This window comes from Sapajus apella, unplaced genomic scaffold, assembly GCF_009761245.1.
Source record: "Sapajus apella isolate SASKATOON/1434 unplaced genomic scaffold, GSC_monkey_1.0 scaffold2, whole genome shotgun sequence".
In the NCBI taxonomy this organism is placed as follows: Eukaryota; Metazoa; Chordata; class Mammalia; order Primates; family Cebidae; genus Sapajus; species Sapajus apella.
Window position 1 is genome coordinate 23,236,741 of NW_022436942.1, and position 23,362 is coordinate 23,260,102.

General features: G+C 49.1%; 1 protein-coding gene across 1 annotated transcript in view; it reads right to left on the minus strand.

The window, feature by feature from the left end:
* Positions 1–16,905, minus strand: part of ESPL1 (extra spindle pole bodies like 1, separase) — a 27,402-nt gene extending 10,497 nt beyond the window's left edge. The window contains exons 1-15 of the mRNA XM_032292669.1: positions 16,408–16,905; positions 15,170–16,231; positions 14,773–14,877; positions 14,487–14,607; positions 11,633–11,769; positions 9,827–10,020; positions 8,153–8,392; positions 7,785–7,929; positions 7,399–7,537; positions 7,049–7,188; positions 4,526–4,660; positions 3,107–3,226; positions 2,291–2,462; positions 748–876; positions 463–619 (exon numbers count right to left, since the gene is read on the minus strand). Coding sequence (XP_032148560.1) covers positions 463–619; positions 748–876; positions 2,291–2,462; positions 3,107–3,226; positions 4,526–4,660; positions 7,049–7,188; positions 7,399–7,537; positions 7,785–7,929; positions 8,153–8,392; positions 9,827–10,020; positions 11,633–11,769; positions 14,487–14,607; positions 14,773–14,877; positions 15,170–16,231; positions 16,408–16,488 — 3,077 coding nt within the window. The 5' untranslated portion in view covers positions 16,489–16,905. The remainder of the gene's footprint in view (positions 1–462; positions 620–747; positions 877–2,290; positions 2,463–3,106; positions 3,227–4,525; positions 4,661–7,048; positions 7,189–7,398; positions 7,538–7,784; positions 7,930–8,152; positions 8,393–9,826; positions 10,021–11,632; positions 11,770–14,486; positions 14,608–14,772; positions 14,878–15,169; positions 16,232–16,407) is intronic.
* Between the last annotated feature and the right edge of the window lie 6,457 nt (positions 16,906–23,362).

Genomic DNA, 23,362 nt, shown 5'->3' on the forward strand with positions numbered 1-23,362 from the left:
TGGAGTGCAATGGCGCGATCTCGGCTCACCGCAACCTCCGCCTCCTGAGTTCAGGCAATTCTCCTGCCTCAGCCTCCTGAGTAGCTGGGATTACAGGCACGCGCCCCCATGCCCAGCTAATTTTTTGTATTTTTAGTAGAGACGGGGTTTCACCATGTTGACCAGGATGGTCTCGATCTCTTGACCTCGTGATCCACTCGTCTCGGCCTCCCAAAGTGCTGGGATTACAGGCTTGAGCCACCGCGCCCGGCCTTGAAGGACAGTATTTTATGTCCTACAGGAAATAAAATCATCTAACCTTGACTAACTCAGCATTTCCCACTTATTTAGCCATGGAGTGCCTTTTTCCACGAATGCCTCTAAACATAGCATGTAGCCTGTGTGTGGAACAGTTTGGAATCCATGGTCAAGGGTGCATGGATATCTGGTGCCATCAACATCATCCTCTGGCCCTATACTCACTGGCATGGTATCTGCAGCTTTGTTGTAAGTTTTAGGGCCTCCAAGCAAAAGGCCTTGGCTTCACTCACACTACCCAGGCGGCCCAGGTGGCAGACCAGCTTCTCTGAGCAGCTCAGCACTTCTGAAAGAACCTGCCATTTTTGTACCAGATTTTCACCTGTAGCAAAAGAGAGAGATAGGATCACCATCACTCAGCCGCAGTGTGGATCCTCTGGAGACAAAACTGCAGACCTCCCATATAGCCCGTCCATTCCAACAGTGCCCTGCTGTCCTCCCCAGACTCACCATAGTCCAGAAACGACGTCGACACAGCTGCTTTCTGAGTTGAGAGGACATCACTGCCCATCAGCAGGAGGATGATGCTTCGGAGGAGCTTATGGGAGTCTATGAGAGCTATCTCAGGTGTCTGCCAGCCTGTGGTGGGTGGGACGAAGAAGGGAAAGGAGGCAGTCAGAACTTCACCACCTTCAGTTTCTAAGGCAGCAAAGCCTACTGCCCATGCTTCCTTCTGCACTGAGAGCTAATCAGACTCAGAACTCCTTCCCTCTGAGATCCCATGGGGTCTCAGAATCCTTTCAGCCAGCCAGGAGCAGTGGCCCATGCCTATAATCCCAGCATTTTGGAAGGCCGAGGCAGGTGGATCACCTGAGGTTAGGAGTTCAAGACCAGCCTGGCCAACATGGCGAAATCCCATCTCTACTATAAAAATTAGCCGGGCATAGTGGCGCATGCCTGTAATCTTAGCTACTTGGGAGGCTGAGGCGTTAGAATCGCTTGAACCCGGAAGGCAGAGGTTGTAGTGAGCTGAGATTGTGCCATTGTACTCCAGCCTGGGTGACAAGACCGAAACTCTGTCTCAAAAAAAAAAAAGGGCAGGCACAGTGGCTCATGCCCGTAATCCCAGTATTTTGGGAGGCCAGTGTGGGCAGATCACGAGGTCAGGAGATTGAAACCATCCTGGCTAACATGGTGAAACCTCGTCTCTACTAAAAATACACAAAATTAGCCAGGCGTGGTGGCAGGCACCTCTAATCCCAGCTACTCGGGAGGCTGAGGCAGGAGAATCGCTTGAACCTGTGAGGCAGAGGTTGCAGTGAGCCAAGATCGCGCCACAACACTCCAGCCTGGGCGACAGGGCAAAAACTGTCTCAAAAAAAAAAAAAAAAATCCTTTCAGCCTAGTATTTTTTTTTTTTTTTGAGACGGAGTTTCACTCATGTTACCCAGGCTGGAGTGCAATGGCGCAATCTCGGCTCACCGCAACCTCCGCCTCCTGGGTTCAGGCAATTCTCCTGTCTCAGCTTCCTGAGTAGCTGGGATTACAGGCACGCACCACCATGCCCAGCTAATTTTTTGTATTTTTAGTAGAGACGGGGTTTCACCATGTTGACCAGGATGGTCTCGATCTCTTCACCTCGTGATCCACCCGCCTCGGCCTCCCAAAGTGCTGGGATTACAGGCTTGAGCCACCGCGCCCGGCCGCCCAGCTAATTTTTTGTATTTTTAGTAGAGACGGGGTTTCACCATGTTGACCAGGATGGTCTCGATCTCTTGACCTCGTGATCCACCCACCTCGGCCTCCCAAAGTGCTGGGATTACAGGCTTGAGCCACCGCGCCCGGCCATCAGCCTAGTATTAAAGGCAGTCACTAAGTTTTTAGAGTTAGCAGGCAAGCTGAAACCCATCTGCCATCCCAGGCCTACTCTGTGCAGGTTCTAGGTAGGCTGGGCCACACAGTTAGCCAGCAGAGGGGACAAGGTTTGAGAAGAGCTGATAGCAGACAAACCATACATGTTATCCAAGGGGAGCCATCCACCCTATTCTCTCACCTTGGGCACAGAGCTGCTCCCACAGGGAGTGTGAGAGGCTGTTTGATGGGAGGCTAAGGTAGGCTGCCACCAGCTGCAGGGCCTGGACACGCAGCAAATACCAAGCCTTGGAGGACTTCTGGAGGGCAGGATCCCGAAGCACAGACAGCAGCAGAGAGACACCCTCAGTTACCTGAAGGGGAGAAGGGGCCAGAGGAGGCAGTAAGTGAAGTCAGACAGGCAGTTTGGAGCTTGAGATGCCCTGGAGATTATGTGGCCCCATCCCTGAAGGCCCTGGGTATTAGAAATATTTTAGAATTTTCTGAATATTTGCCTGGCTTTTGAGATCTCCCTGGAGCTAGGCAGAATGTTCCCAACCCTGAGAAGCAGTAACATTTGCTAGCTTTACCCTTGCCAGTGACTTGTTTGCTATTTTAGGAATGATAAAACCATAGAGAAGAAACTAGAGCATGAGAGGGTGGAATACGTGCCTAAGTCACACAACTAATCTGGGAGAAAACTCAAGTCTCTGTGATCCCCCTGGATTTCTAGTCCAGAGCCTCCATGCATTCCCAGGATCACTGCTGTTTCAGCTTATCGTCAGGACAGACTTTCTCCCTTGCCCCTGAGGAAACTGAGAAGAAGGAAAAGGACCGTATCTCTACCACAGGAGGGCTGGTGAGCAAGTCACAGGGAAAGGCAAGGCTAGAAAATATGCCTGCCTGTCAGGATCAGGAACATTCTGCCTAGCTCCAGGGAAATCTCGAAAGCCAGGCAAATATCCAGAAAATCCTAAAATCTTTCTAATACCCAGGAGGTTAAGAACGTGAGAAATACCTTCTGGTGAGTCCAGTAGAGTTGACTTTGAAGTAGATCACAGGTCAGGGAAAGGAGCAGGTATGTGTCAGTGGTCTGATCAAGATGCTTCAGGCTTGAAACTGCCTCTTCCAGGTGTAACTAAGGAAGCAATCAGAGGGTGCATGAGGAAAGGCAGCCAGACTCTTCAAATGAAAGTGGAGTAAATAAGGCCAGCCACGGTGGCTCACCTTACAAAAGTGCTGTAATCCCAGCACTTTAGGAGGCTGAGGTGGGTGGATTACCTGAGGTCAGGAGTTAGAGACCAGCCTGGCCAACATGGCAAAACTCCATCTCTACTAAAAATACAAAAATTAGCCAGGCATGGTGGCGCGTGCCAGTAATCCCAGCTACTGGGGTGGGGGGGCTGAGGCAGGAGGATTTCTTGAACCTGGGAGGCGGAGGTTGCAGTGAGCCGAGATCGTGCTACTGGATTCCAGCATGGGCAACAGAGTAAGATTCTGTCTCAAATAATAATAATAATAATAATAATAATTACTGTATTTTTGTCGGGCATAGTGGCTCACACCTGTAATCCCAGCACTTTGGGAGGCCAAGGTGGGCGGATCATGAGGTCAGGAGTTTGAGACCAGCCTGGCCAACATGGTGAAACCCCATCTCTACTAAAAATACAAAAATTAGTTGGGTGTGGTGGCGGGTGCCTGTAATTCCAGCTCCTTGGGAGGCTGAGGCAGGAGAATCACTTGAACCAAGGAAACGGAGGTTGCAGTGAGCCGACTGTGCCACTGCACTCCAGCCTGGGTGACAGAGACTCCATCTCAGAAAAAAAAATTACTATATTTTGTAAATGGAAATAACACCACTAAAAACAGAATGACGTCTTCTGTTTCTAAAGTCAATATTCTAGAGTGATGTGAAAATAATAGTACAAGTGAGATATTTTGTGGCAAAGTTATCTAGGGGTAAACACTGTAACTGCAAGTGCCAGCAAGTATTCTTGGGGCAAAAAGGAAACAGGTTAAGCAGGAAAGGAATAAGATCACCTGTGCCTACTAGGGGTCGTTAAGAAGACGAAGTCAAAAAGGGAGAAACTGGAGGCAAGGAGCCCCACCAGGAGACACTGTGATACCTCCATGTGAGCAACGAAGCATCAACTAGGGCAACAGAACCAGTTGGGAAATACAAGATTGGCAGTATGTTCCTGCAGCAGAGTCTGTATGTCAGACTTAATGAACAACTGGTTTTGCAGGAAGAAGGACAAAGATCCGCCCCTTCTTACAGCTGCCTCCAACTGCTCCACATTCTACAATTCTCCAGCCAATTGTGGTGGTAGAAGGCTGAGAAGCTGCCCCTTTGATATCCTGTCTTATCAGAAAACAGGTGAGTCTCTAAAGCCACAGGCCCCCTGCAGTCCCCAGACTAGGCTGGGTGGGCACTCACCTGGGCATAGCTGGGACAGCCGAGGGTCAGGAGGAGCTGGGTGGTGTGGCATGAGGAGCCAGCGGCCTTCGCGTGGTCCTTCAGTTTCTCAGAGACAGTCCGTAGAAGCAGGAGGACCTCCAGAGCCTGCATGGGCTGATCAGCAGGAACAGCCAAGTTTACTCCACCCCTGGCTCAAGCCTCCATTTCTACCCTCTGCTCCCCAGACCTTTGGGACCTTGGACTGTAGTCTGACCTCATGGCCTGGTTGGAATGTGGTTACCCAGAAGAAGCAACCATCACCCTGCCCCTGCTGTTTTAAAGCGTAGATGCCAATCATCACCAATAGCCAGGATTTTCTGAGTACTTACTATGTGCTAGGCAGTGTGCCAAGGTTTACATGCATCAAGTCATTTAGCCTTCATGACAACTCTAATTCCAATTTTACAGTACAGGAAGCTAAGACTCACATAGGTAAAGTTGCTTGTCTAAGTTCACATAACAGGTATGTGGCAGAACCAAGACTCAAATCTAGAGCTGAGGTAGCTTCCCCTGCTAGAAATATGGTCTATTGGCTCACACTTAACAGCATGTATAATGCCTTTTTTTTTTTTTTAAAGTTTCCTAATGTGGGCTTTAGGGAAGAGCTTCAGGAAATTTGTGAAAGTCCCTGAAATAAGAATGTACATATAAAGCCAGGCAGGTGGCTCACACCTGTAATCACAGCACTTTGAGAGGCAGAGGCAGGCAGATCACCTGAGGTCAGGAGTTCAATACCAGCCTGGCCCACATGGTAAAACCCCATCTCTACCAATAATACAAAAATTAGCAGGGCGTGGTTGTGCGTACCTATAGTTCCAGCTACTCAGGAGGCTGAGAGAACTGGGAGAATCCCTTGAACCCAGGAGGTAGAGGTTGTAATGAGCTGACATCGCGCCACTGCACTCCAGCCTGGGTGACAGAGCAAGACTGTCTCGAGGAGAAGAAAGAAAAAAAAAAAGGTGGGGCACAGTGGCCTACACCTATAATCCCAGCACTTTGGGAGGCTGAGGTGCCTCACCTGAGGCCAGGAGTTTGAGACCAGCCTGGCCAACATGGTAAAACCTCATCTGTACTAAAAATACAAAAAGGTAGCCAGAAGTGGTCATGCGCCTGTAGTCCCAGCTACTCAGGAGGCTGAGGCAGGAGAATCACTTGAACCCAGGAGTCAGAGGTTGTAGTGAACCAAGACTGTCAAGACTGTGTCACTGCACTCTGGCCTGGGCAACAGAGCAAGACTCCATCTCAAAAAAAAAAAAAAAAAAAAACAGGTACACATAAGAATGTTAAGAATGTAAAATTGTGTCCAAAGGCATCTATGGGCCTGGGTGCGGTGGCTCACACCTGCAATCCCAGCACTTTGGGAAGCCAAGCTGGGAGGATCAGGAGATCAGAAGATCAAGACCATCCTGGCCAACACAGTAAAACCCCGTCTTTACTAAAAATACAAAAAATTAGCTGGGTGTGGTGGCATGTGCCTGTAATCCCAGCTACTGGGGAGGCTGAGGCAGGAGAATCTCTTGAATCCAGAAGGCAGAGGTTGCAGTGAGCTGTGATCATGCCATTGCACTCCAGTCTGGCAACAGAGAGACACTCTGTCTCTCAAAAACAAACCAACCAACCATCTATGTATTTTTCTGACAGGTAACAAATCATCTAATAATTAAAGCTAGCTTTTTAAAAAATGAAACAGCATCTTGCTCTGTCCCCCAGGCTAGAGTACAGTGGCACAATCTAGGCTCACTGCTGGCTCCAGCGGTTCTCCTGCCTCAGACACCCTAGAGTAGCTGGGATTACAGGCACATGCCACTGTGCCGGCCTAATTTTTTTAAGTTTCTTGTAGAGATGGGGTTTCACCATGTTGTCCAGACTAAAGCTAACATTTGAGGACACCATTTACACAATATATCTTCCATGCATTGCCTCACTGAATAACTCCATAGGCAGTAGTATGGCCCCTGTTTTAGAGACAAAGAAGCTTGGGCTTAGAAGGTTAAGCAACTTGCCTGAGGCCATACATTAATAAATGAGGAGCTGGGATTTAAGATAAGACTGGTCGCCAGGCCTGGCGGCTCATGCCTGTAATCCTAGCACTTTGGGAGGCCGAGGTGGGCGGATCACAGGGTCAAGAGATAGAGACCATCCTGGCCAACATGGTGAAACCTCGTCTCTACTTAAATACAAAAATTAACTGGGCGTGGTGGGGCATGCCTGTAGTCCCAGCTACTCTGGAGGCTGAGGCAGAATTGCTTGAACCTGGAAGGCAGAGGTTGCAGTGAGCCAAGATCACGCCACTGCAGTCCAGACTGGCGCCTGGTGAGAGTGAGACTCTGTCTCCAAAAAAAAAAAAAAAAAAAAAAAGAGAAGACTGGTGATACAGCCCTGTGCTTGACCATTGACTTTCATGACTTCTCAGCAGGCTCACAGGCCAAAGAAGGCCAAGGTGCTGTTTTGGGTTTAGTCCTTTTTTTAAATGGGTCTCCCCTCGATGCCCTGCCCCATTACCTTTGCCACCAGTTGGTAGAGGGCCGCTAGGATCTGCAGTGAGGCTGCTGTCTGCTGGAGACATCGCACAGCTGGGGACTGCCCCTTTGTAAGCAGCTCCTTCCAAAGGGCCAGGGCTTGGTCCAGGCATTTGGATTGAGCTGTTAAGCCAGAAGAAAAAGACTGGCTCTCTCAGCATGGGCCATCTGGAGAGAACTTGCCTTTCTCTATAACATCCTCTGCCCTTTACGCCAACCTCCTGCTGCTTCCACAAACTCCTACCCTACAAGCTCAGGCTCTCCCTCACCAGGAGTCCCGTTCCACTCAGGAAGCCATGGAGATGCCCATGCCACACTACATTTACCACTCACCAGCATCTGCAGCCAGGTTGAAGGCAATTTTACTGTATAGAAAACGATCTTCCTGGAGTTTATCTTCATAGTTCAGGTCATTGATTTCAAATTCCTCCAAGTTACCAGGGACCTGGGCTCTCCGATCCCGCTCGATACCCTGGATTGGAAGATTGGGGTATAAAACAGGGCACAGTGGTGTGTGCCTATAGTCCTGGCTACTCAGCAGGCTGAGGTGGGAGGATTGTTTGAGACCAGGAGTTCAAGGCCAGCCTGGGCCACAGAGAGACCCCATTTCTAAAAATAAAAACAAAAAAACCAGGGCTGGTACCAACCAACTTGCTGGGGGCCCAGGGACAGTAATTCCTACACCCAGTTCTGCTGAACCCCACAGCAGCCACACTCACTTCCTGCATTTTGGCTTCCAGAGTACAGATGTAAAGCCACAGCAAGGCCTGTGCTTTATCGTCCAGAAGCTGATCTCTGGCCTGGGCCTCAGGCCTCACAGACTCCAGAAGCTGCAGGGCTTCCCGGATAGCATCCAGAGCAGAGCTGCAGGGAGAGGATGTGCTTAAGCTGGGCCTGCTACAAGTACCTGCCACTGCGCCCTGGGAAGGGCCGGCTACAGAACAGCTGGCCTTGCCCTTTGCATGTGCTCCCATGGCCACGAGATGAAGGGAGCACTCAGGGATGTGGAGACAGACACTGGTTCTGAAGAGGGCGAGAGGACCTAGGGCAAGGAGCAAGAGTGACCTCCCCAGCTACTACTCCTTACCAGTCGGCCTGCTGGGCAAAGTTGTGGTAGCAGAGCACCTGAGCCAGTTCCACCAGGTGGGTGGCTCGTGCCCAGGCCCCAGCTGGTGTCTCCTCGGGGCTCAGCTCCAGGAGGTCACAGATGATGTTGAAGCGTTCCTGTCCAGTGTTGGCCCGCACTGCCTTGTAGGCCTGCAGCTCCTCCCTCAGCAGGAGGGCCAGGGTCTCCGGGTCCCAGCCACTTAGGCTGTCTCGCAGAGTCCTGAGGGAGGGCATGCTCAGCACCAGGGTGCAGCCCAGGAGGTACAAAGCCTCTGCTCCCATGTGAGAAGCCCCAGCTTTGGCTTGCTGAAAGCTCAGTAAGTTTCAGTCACGGCTTTCAAAGCCTAAATCAGATTGCATTGCTCCCCTGTTTAACAAACTGCAGTGGGCTCCCACTAGGAATCATTTCCAAAGCCCTGACCATGGCCTATAAGGCCCTGTGTGACCTGGCCTCTTCCCACCTTGACCACCACCATTCCATATGGCTCCCCATTCTATACCATTGTTCTACTACCCCCGGCATGCTGGCTTTCTCAGGCATGTTCCCAAGCTCGTTCCCACCTTGCAGTCTTTGTATTTACTACTCCCTCTGCAAGGAATTCCCTTCCTGGAGATCTTTTTTTTTTGAGACAGTCTCACTCTGTTGCCCAGCATGGAGTGCAATGGCATGAACACGGTTCACTGCAGCATCGGTCTTCCAGGCTTAAGTGATCCTCCCACTTCAGCCTCCTAACTAGGTATAAGTAGACTATAGGTTCATGCCACCACATTTGGCTAATTTTTTTTTAAGTAGAGACAAGGTCTTGCCATGTTGCCCAGGCTCCCTGAGATCTTTATAGAGTAGATTCCTTCACATCCGCAGGTCTCATCTATCATTTCTTCAAAGAGGGCTTTCCTAAATAACCCACCTAAACTTGTTCCCTCTTTTGGCAAATCACTCTGTTTAACTGTTTTCATAGAGCATACATGAAGGCGGGGCATGTTGGCTCATGCCTGTAATCCTAGCACTTTGAGAGGCCAAAGTAGGAGGATCACTTGAGCTCAGGAGTTCAAGACCAGCCTAGGCAACATAGTAAGACCTTGTCTCTATAAAAAAAATTTTTTTAAAACAGAAGATATAAAATGCACTTTAAAAAAATATCTCCCCAAGTAGAATATAAGCTCCATGAAAGCAAGAACATTGTCACCACTATACCACCAAGTACCTAGCACAGTGGCTAGCATATAGTAGGCACTCAATGAATAACTAATGAATGAAGGAATTACTGTCTTTACTGGCCAGACATAAAGATGAAAGGACATGACCATGATTACCAAAAGCCAACCCATTCATGGGCCAAACATGGTTGACCCCCTCCCCAACTCCCTTTTGAGACAGAGTCTGCCTCCAGGCTGGAGTGCAGTGGCGCAATCTTGGCTCACTGCAACCTCTGCCTCCTGGTTCAAGCGATTCTCCTGCCTCAGCCTCCTGAGTAGCTGGGATTACAGGAGTGTGCCACCACACCTGGCTAATTTTTGTATTTTTAGTATAGACAGGTTTCACCATGTTGGCCAGGCTGGTCTCAAACTCCTAACCTCAAGTGATCCACCCACCCTAGCATCCCAAAGTGCTGGGATTACAGGCATGAGCCACCGTACCCAGCCCCTAACTTACTTTAGCTGTAGCTCCTTGTCTCCAGCCTTGGCTGCATCCATCTTGACCCGAACCCAGAAGGTGACTGGCTCAGCCATGTGTTCAGGGCTACAGGGTTGCAGGGCTGCCAGCCACAAAGTCACCATCTTGCAGCCCTGGGCCTGTTTACCCAGTTTCTTCAAACTCTCTACTTGCAGCCGGAAGCACCTGTGCAACTGACCAGAGAAAGGGAACAGACCAAACTGGAGAGGAACCAGTGAGTGTGCATGGTGGAAGGGATGTGCGTGCATAGGCGCATAACCACATGGAGGGGCAGGGTTAGCAGGTGGGCCTCCTGCGTCACCCCCACCCCAAGGCAGGAGATCCCTAAGAATGAATTGCTCAGTGCCTTCAATTCAGAGGCTCCAATGCACTCCACCCCCATGTTCATCAACCACACCCTTGAAAACCTGCTTCTCCTGAGTCAGAAATGTGGGGCCATTTCTGATGTTCCCTTCTCTGACTCCCCCTCCCAGCCAGTCATCTACCAGGTTAATCCCTGGCTTCTTGCACCCATCCACTGCATTCCATCCCTCATGCAGCTGCTTCGGTTCAGTCCACCCTTCCTCATCTAGGCTGCTATGGGCAGCCTGATTACCCAGTCTTGTCTCCTGAACTCCATTCATCACAGGGAAATCCAAAACACCTGTCTGCTGTCATGCCTCCACTTAAATCCTTTGGAGGTTCATCACCCCAGTCAAGATGAAACCCAAGCCTCTCTATGACCCATCTTGCTTGCCAATCCCGCCAATGCATCAGTTCACAGGTATTTTTGCTTAAGAACACTGGATCTAACTCTGGTTGCTCCAAGGACCATCTGGGGGGATCTTTGAAAATATTCAGATGCCTGGGCTCCAGCACTAGAGTCTTGTTTTTTTTTTTTGAGATGGAGTTTCACTCTGTTGCCCAGGCTGGAGTGCAGTAGCACGATCTCGGCTCAGTACAACCTCTACCTCCCGGGTTCAAGCGATTCTCCTGCATCAGCTTCCTGAGTAGCTGGGATTACTGGCACATGCCACCACATCCAGATGCTTTTTATATTTTTAGTAGAGACAGGGTTTCACCATGTTGGCCAGGCTGGTCTCAAAGTCTGGACCTCAGGTGATCCACCTGCCTTGGTCTCCCAAAGTGCTGGGATTACAGGTGTAAGCCAGCACACCCAGCAAGCACTAGAGATTCTGATGCAATTAACTTGGGGCATTAGAATTGCTTTAAAGGTTACTCAGGTGATTCTAATATGCAGCTCAGCTGGAAACCAGTAGCTCAGGACCAGGCTAAATATAAAAAGTGAGTCAGGCTGGATGCAGTGGCTCACACCTGTAATTCCAGCACTTTGGGAGGCCGAGGCAGGCGGATCACCTGAGGTCAGGAGTCTGAGACTAGCCTGGCCAACCAACATGGTGAAATCTCATCTCTACAAAAACTACAAAAATTAGCCGGGCATTGTAGGGCAAGCCTGTAATCCCAGCTGCTACTTGGGAGGCTGAGGCAGGAGAATTGCTTGAACCCGGGAGGTGGAGGTTGCAGTAAGCTAAGATAAAGCCACTACATTCCATCTTAGGGGAAAGAGTGAGACTCATTTTAAAAAAAAAAAAAAAAAGTGAGTCAATCTAAAGAAAAACACTAAGTAACAGTCCAGTGAGGTTTGGGAAACACTGCTCCAGATACTGGTGCCAACATGCTGCTACTAACACCCCACTCCAAGGCAGGGTGCTGGCTAGGCCCTTTCCTGCTACCCAAGCCCCCCACCACATAAGCTCCCCTCCTGTACTTCTCATTCCCTTGTACCTTCTCAGGAGGCACCTCAGGATAAGTGCCTGGCTTCACCAAACCCAGGTGCTGACAGAGCGGCTCGGAGATGGCACAGGCCTCGGCATAGAGCTTGTGACTGTAGAAGCTATAGGCCAAGTTACTGGTGTAAGAAGCTGCAGGGGAGAAAAGGGACAATTGACCGTAGGAATGCTCCCACCACGCTCTCCTCCTGGAGAGGCACCAGAGAGAGGCTCAATCTGTGGTCAGCTCAGCAGCTTCCAAATCAGACAGGAACCCCTACTGCTAGGAGTGAGGAGCAGCTGAGTGAGCAGCTGTCCTCTTCCTGCTCCAAATAGGCCCATGCCTTCATTCTAGTATGGTGAACCCACACCACTCAGCCCATCTGCACTTGTTGTACAAACCCAACCTCTCCTGGCATTGGGTGTTTCTTCTGCCAGGGATGTTCTTTTCCTGGTACCCACATGGCTAAGTCCCTCACATCCTCCAAGCCTTTGCTGACATCACCCTCTCAATTAGGTCTACTCTGAGCACCTGATTTAAGGTGGTAACTTGCCCCACGTCATGCACCTTGGACTCCCAATTCCCTATCTTATCCTGCTCTGTTTTTCCTTTTCCCCCATATTTCTTACCACTTTCTAATACGTTGATAATTCACTTATTCACTGAGTTTATCTTTCCCCCCAAACTAGAATGTGGCTCTGTGAGGGAAGGGATCTTTGTTTTATTTACTGACACATCCAAGTACTCAAAATAGTGCACGGCACACAGTGAGTACTTAACTAACATTTGCTGAATGAATAAATAATATTTATTCAGCTCCTTGGCTATCAACACAGATGACTGAGAGAAAATAAGGTCAATCTTCAGTACTCTGTGGGAGGAATTTTTCTTTTTCTTTTTTTTGAGATGGAGTTTCACTCTTGTTGCCCAGGCTGGAGTGCAGTGGTGCGATCTCAGCTCACTGCAACCTCCACCTCACAGGTTCAGGCGATTCTCCTGCCTCTGCCTCCCAAGTAGCAGCTGGGATTACAGGATTGCCCTACCATGCCTGGCTAATTTTGTATTTTTAGTAGAGACAGCGTTTCACTGTGTTGGCCAGGCTGGTCTCAAACTCCTGACCTCAGGTGATCCGCCCACTACAGCCTCCCGAAGTGCTGGGATTACAGGCCTGAGCCATCACACCTGGCCAGAATTTTCATACTAATAATTTTTGTTCCTTCTAATTATATTTTTATCTCTATGGCTAGGTTCAACCACTAAGAATAAAAAAAGTTATTTAGAACCTTCCCATGACTGAAAACCTTAGAATTATGAGGTTTAAACTAACAGGACTTGCTTTTTAAAATGATGGGGCTGGGCATTCTAGCTCACACCTGTAATCCCAGCTACTCGGAAGCTGAGGCAGAGGTTGCAGTGAGCCAAGATTGTGCAAATGTACTCCAGCCTGGGTGACAGAGGGAGACTTGGTCTAAAAAAAAAAAAAAACAAAAACAAAAACCCCACAATAATTAGCAGAGAAGTGTGCACCTGTAATCCTAACTACTCAGGAGGCTGAGGCAGCAGAATTGCTTGAGCACAGGAGGTGGAGGTTGCAGTGAGCTGAGATCATGCTACTGCACTCTAGCCTGGGCAACAGAGACTCTGTCTTAACAACAACAAAACCGGAAAAGCTATTAGGATAGTGATTGTTAGTGGGGTTTGAAAAGGGACCCAAGGAAGGATTTTCTGGGCCATAAGTCTGTTACTTGACTTAAATGTTGGTTATGGGCCGGGTGCGGCAGCTCACGCCTGTAATCCCAGCTTTGGGAGGCCGAGTGTGCGGATCACCTGAGGACAGGAGTTCAAGACCAGCCGGACCAACATGGTGAAACCCTGTCTCTACTAAAAATACAAAAATTATCCAGGTGCGGTGGCGGGCGCCTGTAATACCAACTACTCGGGAGGCTGAGGCAGGAGAACCACTTGAGCCCAGGAGGCAGAGGTAGCAGTGAGTGGAAATATATAATTTTTTTTTTTAAAAGACGGGGTCAGCCAGGTGCGGTGGCTCACACCTGTAACCCCAGCTTGAGTCCAGGAGACTCAAGACTCTTGAGTCCAAGACTGTGTTGAGCTGTGATTGTGCCAGTGAACTCTAGCCTAGGTGACAAAGATCTTGTCTCAAAAAAACCCAAAATCAAACCACTTAAATATACAGAAAGGTCATTTGTAATGACTTCTGGATTCTGGTAAGTGAAGAAAGAGAAAAAATAAACAAAACATTTTTAAAAATTAAAAATATATTGAAAGTTCCTAAGGTTGCATATCACGTACAACTGTTAAACGCCAAGTTAGATTCCAGTCGAGGCAACAGTGTCCACTGTTATAAATTAGCCTCGGCCAGGTGCAGTGATTCACGCCTATAATCCCAGCACTTTGGGAGGCCAAGGCAGGTGGATCATTTGAGGTCAGGAGTTTGAGACCAGCCTGGCCAACATGGTGAAACCCCATATCTACTAAAAATACAAAAATTAGCTGGGCATGGTGGTGGGTGCCTGTAATCCCAGCTACTCAGGAGGAGACTGAGGTGACTGAGGCATGAGAATTGTTTGAACCTGGGAGGCTGAGTTGCAGTGAGCTGAGATCACACCACTGCACTTCAAACTGGACAACAGGGTGAGGCTCCGTCTCAAAAAAAAAAAAAAAAAAAAAAGTTAGCCTCATCACTTCTCTACTGGTGTTAAATATAGAGTAGCTGGTACTTATAAATGTCTTTCACTGCCTCCTTGAACCATAGGGAACCCTCACAGTGGTCAGAACCATGCAGCAAGTACTATTCACCTGCCTGGTGAGTGATGACCCTCCCATGAACTCTAAGACCCAGGGCACTAACCAGTCATCCCCATGTAGTCCATCAGCTCCTGGCCTGCCAGGCCCTCTAAGGCCTCCAGCATCCAGACAACGGTAGATTTACAACTCTCCACTAGTTGGTCCAGGTCAGCCAAACCAGCTACCTGAAGGGACAAGAAGGGCTTGAGGGTGACGAGTCATGCTGGGTCCAAGACGACCTCCACCCCACTCCACACCCAAAGCCAAGCAACCCCAAAGCTCTTCGAGGGCAGTGGAGCAACCGCAGACCCTATGAGCCTTGTCCAGGTTCCTTGATTCCCAGACAGTACCTGACAGCCTTGTGCAAAGTCATACACCACCACAGCGTAGAGGTGAAGTCCCTGAAAGTACATCTGAAGAAAAGATTGCTGTTGCTTGGAGGAGCCTCCACACACCTGAGGAAAGAGGCGGAAGGTTGGTATGAGGAGCAGAGATAAAGAGGGCTCCAAGCTGAAGACTAATCCGTACTCCTGGAGAGCTGACACAGCCCAGAGAGCAGGAAGAAGGACATCCAAAAGGGCCGCTGCTCTCTCAGGACAAACTAGACTGCTTGCTAGCTGACTAGGCACAGTCCAGAGAGCAGCCTAACAAGGAGGGAGCCAGGACTTCTAGATCTTGCCCAATATCCTAGGCTGGCAGTGAGTCCACAGACCATGTCCCCACCCTACCTCCAGGTCCTTAACTCACACCATCATCCTGCAGCTGCTGCATAAGACAACAGTAACCTCCAAGAAAAGCAAAGAGGTTCAGAACAGCATCAAGTCCATAGCGCCTCTTGGTGCCTCGCTCCAGGCCTGAAAGGAAGAACTGGCAACTCTCATACAATGCACGAAGCGGGGGCGACGGTGCCTCCATACTATTGCTCAGGACAGCTGATGCCTTCTTCAGAAGCTGGGCCACTGCCTGAGGTCCTTCCTCCCCAACCTGCAGCAGTTCAACCCCTAGCTGACATAGCTGAAGGCTAGGGGCCAGATTGGTGTTCCGTAGGTAACTATGAGCCTTCTCCACTGCGCTGATGGCTTTGTCATGGTGGCGGCTCCAGCAAAGGCGACGGCAGTGTTCCAAGGTGAGCTCCAAGAGGCAGAGGGCCCTCTGGGGAGAAAGAAGCCCAGAAGAGCTCTCTGTCTCCCCCACCAAGGTTCTGATCACGTGCCTGGAGAGCAGGTCATCTAGGAAATCAGCATCTGCTTCATTTAGACCATGCCCACTGGCATCGAATAGCTGATGGGCAGCTACCACTCGACAAGCTGTTGGCGAAGCAAAGTGAGGAATCTCACAAGGAGTACTTTCATCCTCCAAGAGTACTAGGAAGCTCAAGGCCTTCAGCCGCGCTGAGAATGCATCTCTCCGTTCCAACAGGGCTTCTGCCCCCTTCCAAAGCAGAGAAAAGCTGCCCCGAGCCACAGCCTCATAGTCCTGGGGAGCAGCCTGGCGAGAGCACTGCACCAAGCAGTCATGGAGGGGCTGAGCAAGGCGGAGCGTGGCCTCTGGGCTTCCTTGTGTAGCAGCATTCCGAAGCAAGACGAAGAGAATTCGTTCCAGGTAGAGGGGGGGACGCTGGGGGGTAGATACCAAGTAGCCATCACAGGCCAGCTCTGCCAGCTCCAGCAGGCTCCCCAGATGCCTAGGGCAAGCTAGTTTAGCAGTCAGCTGTTGGTTGCAAGCCCTCAGGATGGCATCACAAGCTTGTCTCCTCTCAGCATCAGACCGGCTGCTGGGAAAACCAGCTGGAGGCTTGGACAGGAACTCCTAGGAGTAGAGTAAGATATGAATGGGGCTAGCAAAGGCAGAGAAGAGGTAGAGAAAGTAATTAGAAATAGGGTTGTGCAGAGAGGGTCCCCTACTTATCCATCTCTTTAAAAGGCAAACACAAAACAGCTCAGTTGGGAAAGCCAGGTGTATTCCGAGCCAGGCAGCACCCCCACCTTCAAGTCGGGCAGCAACTCTTCAGCCTCCTTCTGGCTGCTTAGCAGAGTCCCAAAGTTGGCTCCTTTGAAGTTCCTCATGACACTGGAGAGCCAGGGAAAAAGAGACCAATTAGTGAAGATTGTTAATGAAGCTCACTGGAGGAAGCGAAGAGGCCTGAAGGCCGTGGAAGGAGGTAAAGAATCACATCTGAAATTTCATCGGGGAAAAAACCCACACCGGGACGCCGGGTTCCCGTTATAAACTGACGTTTCCGCTCTTCCTTCCTCCGGGCAGATCCCCGTCTTCGTTGCCACACCACTCGCCGCGCTACCCCGGAGGCCTCGGCCCAGCCCTTCAGCGCCCCAGGGCCGTCCCAAAGCCTCCCGACACTCCCTCCCGGAGCCACCCCCGCCTCCCCTCGCGTCAGCTCTGGGGATCCCCTTCACCTCGGCTTGTACCCACGCTCACGAATCCCTTCTGGCCTCACCGCCCCAAAAGCCGCCCCCTTTCCCAGGTCCAGGACTTAGCCCCCAGACAGTACTCCGCGAGGATCCAAAACGTAATCTTCGTTTTCCGCGCCAGCCCCTCCTTTCAAATATCCCCGGCGGCCAATGAGCGGGCGCGGCGTAACGCCGGGCGCGCGGTACGCTGGGTGTTGTAGTTTACCCGCCGCGCTGCGCGCTCCCGCGGCGCCCTGGAGGTTCTTGCTGCTTTGTGCGTTAAGGCCTCTTGGGGGCGCGGATTTCCCCCTTTTTTCCAGTGTGAGCTCAGGCTCAGTTTCTCAGCTACCCGTCGTTTAGTCGCTATCGGTAATGCCAGCCTTTTCCCTGCTTCTCTTTATCTTCAGAGATTAGGCAAGAGTTTATGTTTTTTTTTTTTTTCTGAAATGGAGTCTCACTCTGTCAGCCAGGCTGGAGTGCAGTGGCGCGATCTCGGCTCACTGCAACCGCCGCCTCCTTGGTTCAAGCGATTTTCCTGCCTCAGCCTCCCGAGTAGCTAGGACTGCAGGCGCTCTCCACCATGCCCAGCTAATTTTTTATTTTATATTTATAGTAGAGACGGGGTTTCACCATGTTGGCCAGGCTGGTCTCGAACTCTTGACCTTGTGATCTGCCTGCCTCGGCCTCCCAAAGTGCTGGGATTACAGGTGTGAGCCACCGCGCCCGGCCTGAGTTTAAGTTAAGAAAGAAGAGAAATGACAACAAAAAGAACTTAGTTGGGAACTCACGCGGTTCGGGTTTCTAGAAAAAAAGGGTGTAGACTTCTATGAATTTTTTTTTCTTTTTTCTTTTGAATTTTTTTTTCTTTTCTCTGACACACAGGCTGGAGTGCAGTGGCAGGATCACAGGTCACTGCAGCCTCGAACTCTCAGGCTTAAGTGATCCTCCCTCCTCGGCCTCCCAAAGTGCTGAACTACGGGCATGCACCGCCACGCCCAGCTTCCAACAAAATTTTTTAAAGATAGTTTTCTAGGGGAACTAAAATGAATACCCATGGCGACCTCCGGCTCTCTCTCTCTCTCTGCCTTCCAGCCTTACCCTTTACTCCTTCCATTGGTTGTATGAGAACGATAAGATCTGGTGCTCTTTGATGGGGGATAGAGGGTAGTGGGTGGGGTGGGAGTGGCCGGAAGAACTATGGAAATTCATCCCTTGGGATATTTCACAGTCTTCAATGGCTTATGTTTCCTAAGTACTAACCACTTCCCCAAACACAGATTAAGCTGTCTCTTTTTTTGTTTTGTTTTGTTTTTCTTTTTTCTTTTTTCTTTAAGCTGTCTCTTTTTCTCTTTCCTCCCTTTACCAAAGAATTCAGCTCAAAACTGGTTATCAGTTTAATGAACTCTACTGGATAATTTATCCTTCTCCATCATTTTAGAGCTCTTTTATAAATTGCAAATCTAACTGAGAAGATTATTTTTGTAAAAAAAAGAAAAGAAGCCTGGGTACAGTGGCTCATGCCTGTAATCCCAGCACTTTGGGAGGCTGAGGCGGGTGGATCACTTGAGGCCAGGAGTTCAAGACCAGCCTGGCCAATATGGTGAAAAACCGTATCTACGAAAAATACAAAAGTTAGCCAGGCGTGGTGTGGGGGGCCCGTAGTCCCAGCTACTTGGGAGGATTGCTTGAACTTGGGAAGCTGAGGTTGCAGCAAGCTGAGATCCCGCCACTGCACTCCAGCCTGGGTGACAGAGCAAGACTCAGTCTCAAAAAAAAAAAAAATTATTCAAAAAAAATTATTCATCACATTACTCAATTCCTCGTTTACACCTTAGCTATCAGTGTTAATTTACATGTTGTTTAGCAAGCATTCTAGGACTTTTACCCAATGTATTTTATTATACCTACTTTTTTAAAATATAGAAATGAAGTCCAGGTGTGCTGGCTCACACCTGTAATCCCATCACTTTGGGAGGTTGAGGCGGGCAGATCACCTGAGGTTAGGAGTTTGAGACAAGCCTGGCCAACATGGTGAAACCCTGTCTGTACTAAAAATACAAAAATCAGCCAGACGTGGTGGTGGGTGCCTGTAATCCCAGCTACTTGGAAGGCTGTGGCAGGAGAATCGCTTAAACCCAGGAGGTGGCCGGGCGCGGTGGCTCACACCTGTAATCCTAGCACTTTGGGAGGCCGAGGCAGGTGGATCACGAGGTCAAGAGATGGAGACCATCCTGGTCAACATGGTGGAACCCCGTCTCTACTAAAAATACAAAAATTAGCTGGGCATGGTGGTGGGCGCCTGTAGTCCCAACCTACTCAGGAGGCGGAGGAAGGAGAATTGCCTCCACCAAGCAGACGGAGGTTGCGGTGAGCTGAGATCGCGCCATCGCACTCCAGCCTGGGTAACAAGAGCGAAACTCCGTCTCAAAAAAAAAAAAAAATAAATAAATAAATAAAATAAAAATAATAATAATAATAATAATAGGCCTGGCGCAGTGGCTCATGCCTGTAATCCCAGCACTTTGGGAGGAGGCTGAGGCCGGCGGATCACGAGGTGAGGAGATTGAGACCATCCTGGCCAACATGGCAAACCCCCCCAGCTCTACTAAAAATACAAAAATTAGCTGGGCATGATGGCCACACCTGTAGTCCTAGCTACTTGGGAGGCTGACGCAGGAGAATTGCTTGAACCCAGGAGGCGGAGATTTCAGTAAGCCGAGAGCGCGCCACTGCACTAGAGCCTGGCAACAGTGCAAGACTCTGTCTCAAAAAAGTAATAATAATAATAGTACATATACACCATGGAATACTATGCAACCCTAAAAAAGGATGAGATCATGTCCTTTGCAGGGACATGGTTGAAACTGGAACCATCATTTTCAGCAAACTAACACAGGAAGAGAAAACCGAACACCACATGTTCTCACTCATGAGGGAGTTGAACAATGAGAACAGGTGGACACAGGGAGGGGGACATCACACTCTGGGGTCTGTTGGGGGTTTGGGGGACTATGGGAGGGACACCATTAGGAGAAATACCTAATGTAGATAATGTGTTGATGGGTGCAGCAAACCACCATGGCATAGGTGTGTATACCTATGTAACAAACCTGCACGTTCTGCACATGTATCCCAGAACTTAAAGTATAATAAAAAATAAAGGCTAGGTACAGTGGATCACACCTGTAATCCCACCACTTTGGGAGGCTGAGGCCAGTGGATCATCAGGTTGGGAATTTCAGATCAACCTGACCAACACGGAGAAACCCTGTATCTACTAAAAATACAAAATTAGCCGGGTATGGTGGCGCAAGCCTGTAATCTCAGCTACTCAGGAGGCTGAGGCAGGAGAATCACTTTACCTGGGAGGGAGAGGTTGCAGTGAGCCGAGATCGAGCCACTGCACTCCAGCCTGGGTGACATAGCGAGATTCTGTCTCAAAAAAATAAATAAAAATAAATAAAATTAAAAATAAAATAAAGTAAGAAGCATGTCCTATGTCAAGCATATCATCATATAAAGATATCAGAGATGCATTCATGACTCTTACAGTCTTCCTGTGGACTTTAATTGTTTTAAGGAAAGAAAAAATATATAAAAAACAAATTGCAGAAAAGTATGATCCAATTTTTATTAAAATTTTTTTTTTTTGTTTTTTGTTTTTTTGAGACAGAGTTTCGCCCTTGTTACCCAGGCTGGAGTGCAATGGCCCGATCTCGGCTCACTGCAACCTCCGCCTCCTGGGTTCAGGCAATTCTCCTGCCTCAGCCTCCTGAGTACCTGGGACTACAGGCCCGCGCCACCATGCCCAGCTAATTTTTTGTAGTTTTAGTAGAGACGGGGTTTCACCATGTTGACCAGGATGGTCTCGATCTCTTGACCTCGTGATCCACCCGTCTCGGCCTCCCAAAGTGCTGGGATTACAGGCTTGAGCCACCGCGCCCGGCTAAAATTTTTTTTAAAAAAAGACTAGCCAGGCATAGTGGCTCGTGCCTGCAATCCGAGGACTTTGGGAGGCTTAGGCAGGCATATCACTTGATGCCAGGAATTCAAGACCAGCCTGGCCATCATGGCAAAACCCTGTCTCTACTAAAAATATGAAAATTGGCCAGGCGTAGTGGCTCACACCTGTAATCCAAGCACTTTGGAGGCCAAGGCAGGCAGATCACCTGAGGTCAGGAGTTCAAGACCAGCTTGACCAACATGGTGAAACCCCATCTTTAAAAGTTAAAATAGGCCGGGCACGGTGGCTCACGCCTGTAATCCCAGCACTTTGGGAGGCCGAGGCGGGTGGATCACGAGGTTAAGAGATCGAGACCATCCTGGTCAACAAGGTGAAATCCCCGTCTACTAAAAAAACAAAAATTAGCTGGGCATGATGGTGCGTGCCTGTAGTCCCAGCTACTTGGGAGGCTGAGGCAGGAGAATTGACTGAATCTGGGAGGTGGAGGTTGCAGTGAGCCGAGATCATGCCACTGCACTCCAGCCTGGTGCCTGGCGACAAAGCAAGAATCCATGTCAAAAAAAAAAAGACATGAGAATTAATTCAACCTGGGAGGCAAAAGTTGCTGTGAGCCAAGAACACACCAACACACAAGTGACAGAGTGAGCAGAATGAGACTCTGTCTTTAAAAAAAAAGACTAGGGGGCCGGGCGTGGTGGCTCACACCTGTAATCCTAGCACTTTGGGAGGACAAGGCAGGCGGATCACCTGAGGTCAGGAGTTTGAGACCAGCCTGATCAACATGGAGAAACTCTGTCTCTACTAAAAAATACAAAATTAGAATGGGTGTGGTGTCATATGTCTATAATCCCAGTTACTCGGGAAACTGAGGCAGGAGAATCACTTGAACTCGGGAGGTGGAGGTTGCAATGAGCCGAGATCAAGCCACTGCACTCCAGCCTGGGCAACAAGAGCAAAACTCCATCTCAAAAAACAAAACAAAATGACTGATATTAAATCTGCTGCTAGTCTAGACCCCAAACATTTAACAGTAGTAATCTCTGATGGGCAAGATTAAGGAAGCCTGTCTTTTTTTACATTTTATATTTCTTCATGCATATATGTATATTTATAGTACAGTTCACTCTTGAACAATACAGGCTTTAACTGCAGAGGTGAACTTATATGAGGATTTTCTTCCACTTCTGCCACTGCCGAGATAACAAGACCAACCCTTCCTCTTCCTCCTCCTGATTCTACTCAACGTGAAGACAATGAGGATAATGATCCGCTTCCACTTAATGAGTAGTAAATATATTTTCCTTATGATAGGAGTCCTCCTGATTTTCTTTTCTCTGGGTTTTTTTTTGTTTTTTTTTTTTAAGACAGAGTCTTACTCTTTTTTTCCAGGCTGGAGTGCAGTGGCGCACATGATCTCAGCACACTACAACCTCCACCTCCTGGGCTCAAGCAATTCGGCTTCCTCAGCCTCCCAAGTAGCTGGGATTACAGGCATCAGCCACCATGCCCAGCTAATTTTTTTGTATTTTTTGTAGAGATGGAGTTTTGTCATGCTGGCCAGGCTGTTCTCAAACTCCTGCCCTTGAGTGATCTGCTCACCTTGGCCTCCCAAAGTGCTGGGATTACAGGTGTGAGCCACCTTGCCTGGCATGTGATTTTTTAAATAACGTTGTTTTCTCTAGCTTACTTTATTGTAAGGATATAGAATATAATATATATTACAGAATATGTGTTAATCAGCTGTTTATATTATTTATTGGTAAGGCTTTAGGTCAACAGTAGGCTATTAGTAGCTAGGTTGTTGGGGAGTCAAAAGTTATATGCAGCTGGGTACATGGTGGCTCACGCCTGTAATCCCAGAACTTTGGGAGGCCGAGGCGGATGGATCATGAGGTCAGGAGCTCAAGACCAGCCTGGTCATGATGATGAAACCCCATCTCTACTAAAAATACAAAAATTAGCTGGGTGTGGTGGTGGTTGCCTGTAATTCCAGCTACTAAGGAGGCTGAGGTAGAGAATTGCTTGAAACCAGGAGGCAGAGGTTGCAGTGAGCCGAGATTGCACCACTGTATTCCAGTCTGGGTGACAGAGCGAGACTCCGTCTCAAAAATAAATAAATAAAATAAAATAAGAATACAAAAATAGCCAGGTGTGGTGGCGCACGCCTATAATTCCAACTACATGGGAGGCTGAGGCAGGAGAATTGCTTGAACCCGGAGGCAGAGGTTGCAGTGAGCCAAGATCATGCCACTGCACTCCAGCCTGGGTGACAGAGTGAAACTCCGACTAAACAACAACAACAAAAAAAAAGGCCTAAGGTCGGGCACAATCACTTGAGGTCAGGAGTTTGAGACCAGCCTGGCCAACTTGGCAAAAATACAAAAATACTAAAAATGCAAAAATTAGCTGGGCATGACGGCTCATGCCTGTAATCCCAGCCACTCAGGACACTGAGGCAGGAGAATCACTTGAACCTGGGAAGTGGAGGTTGCAGAGAGCCAGGATCACACTATTGCACTCCAGCCCGGGTGACAGAGAGATACTCTGTCTTAGGAAAAAAAAAAAAGT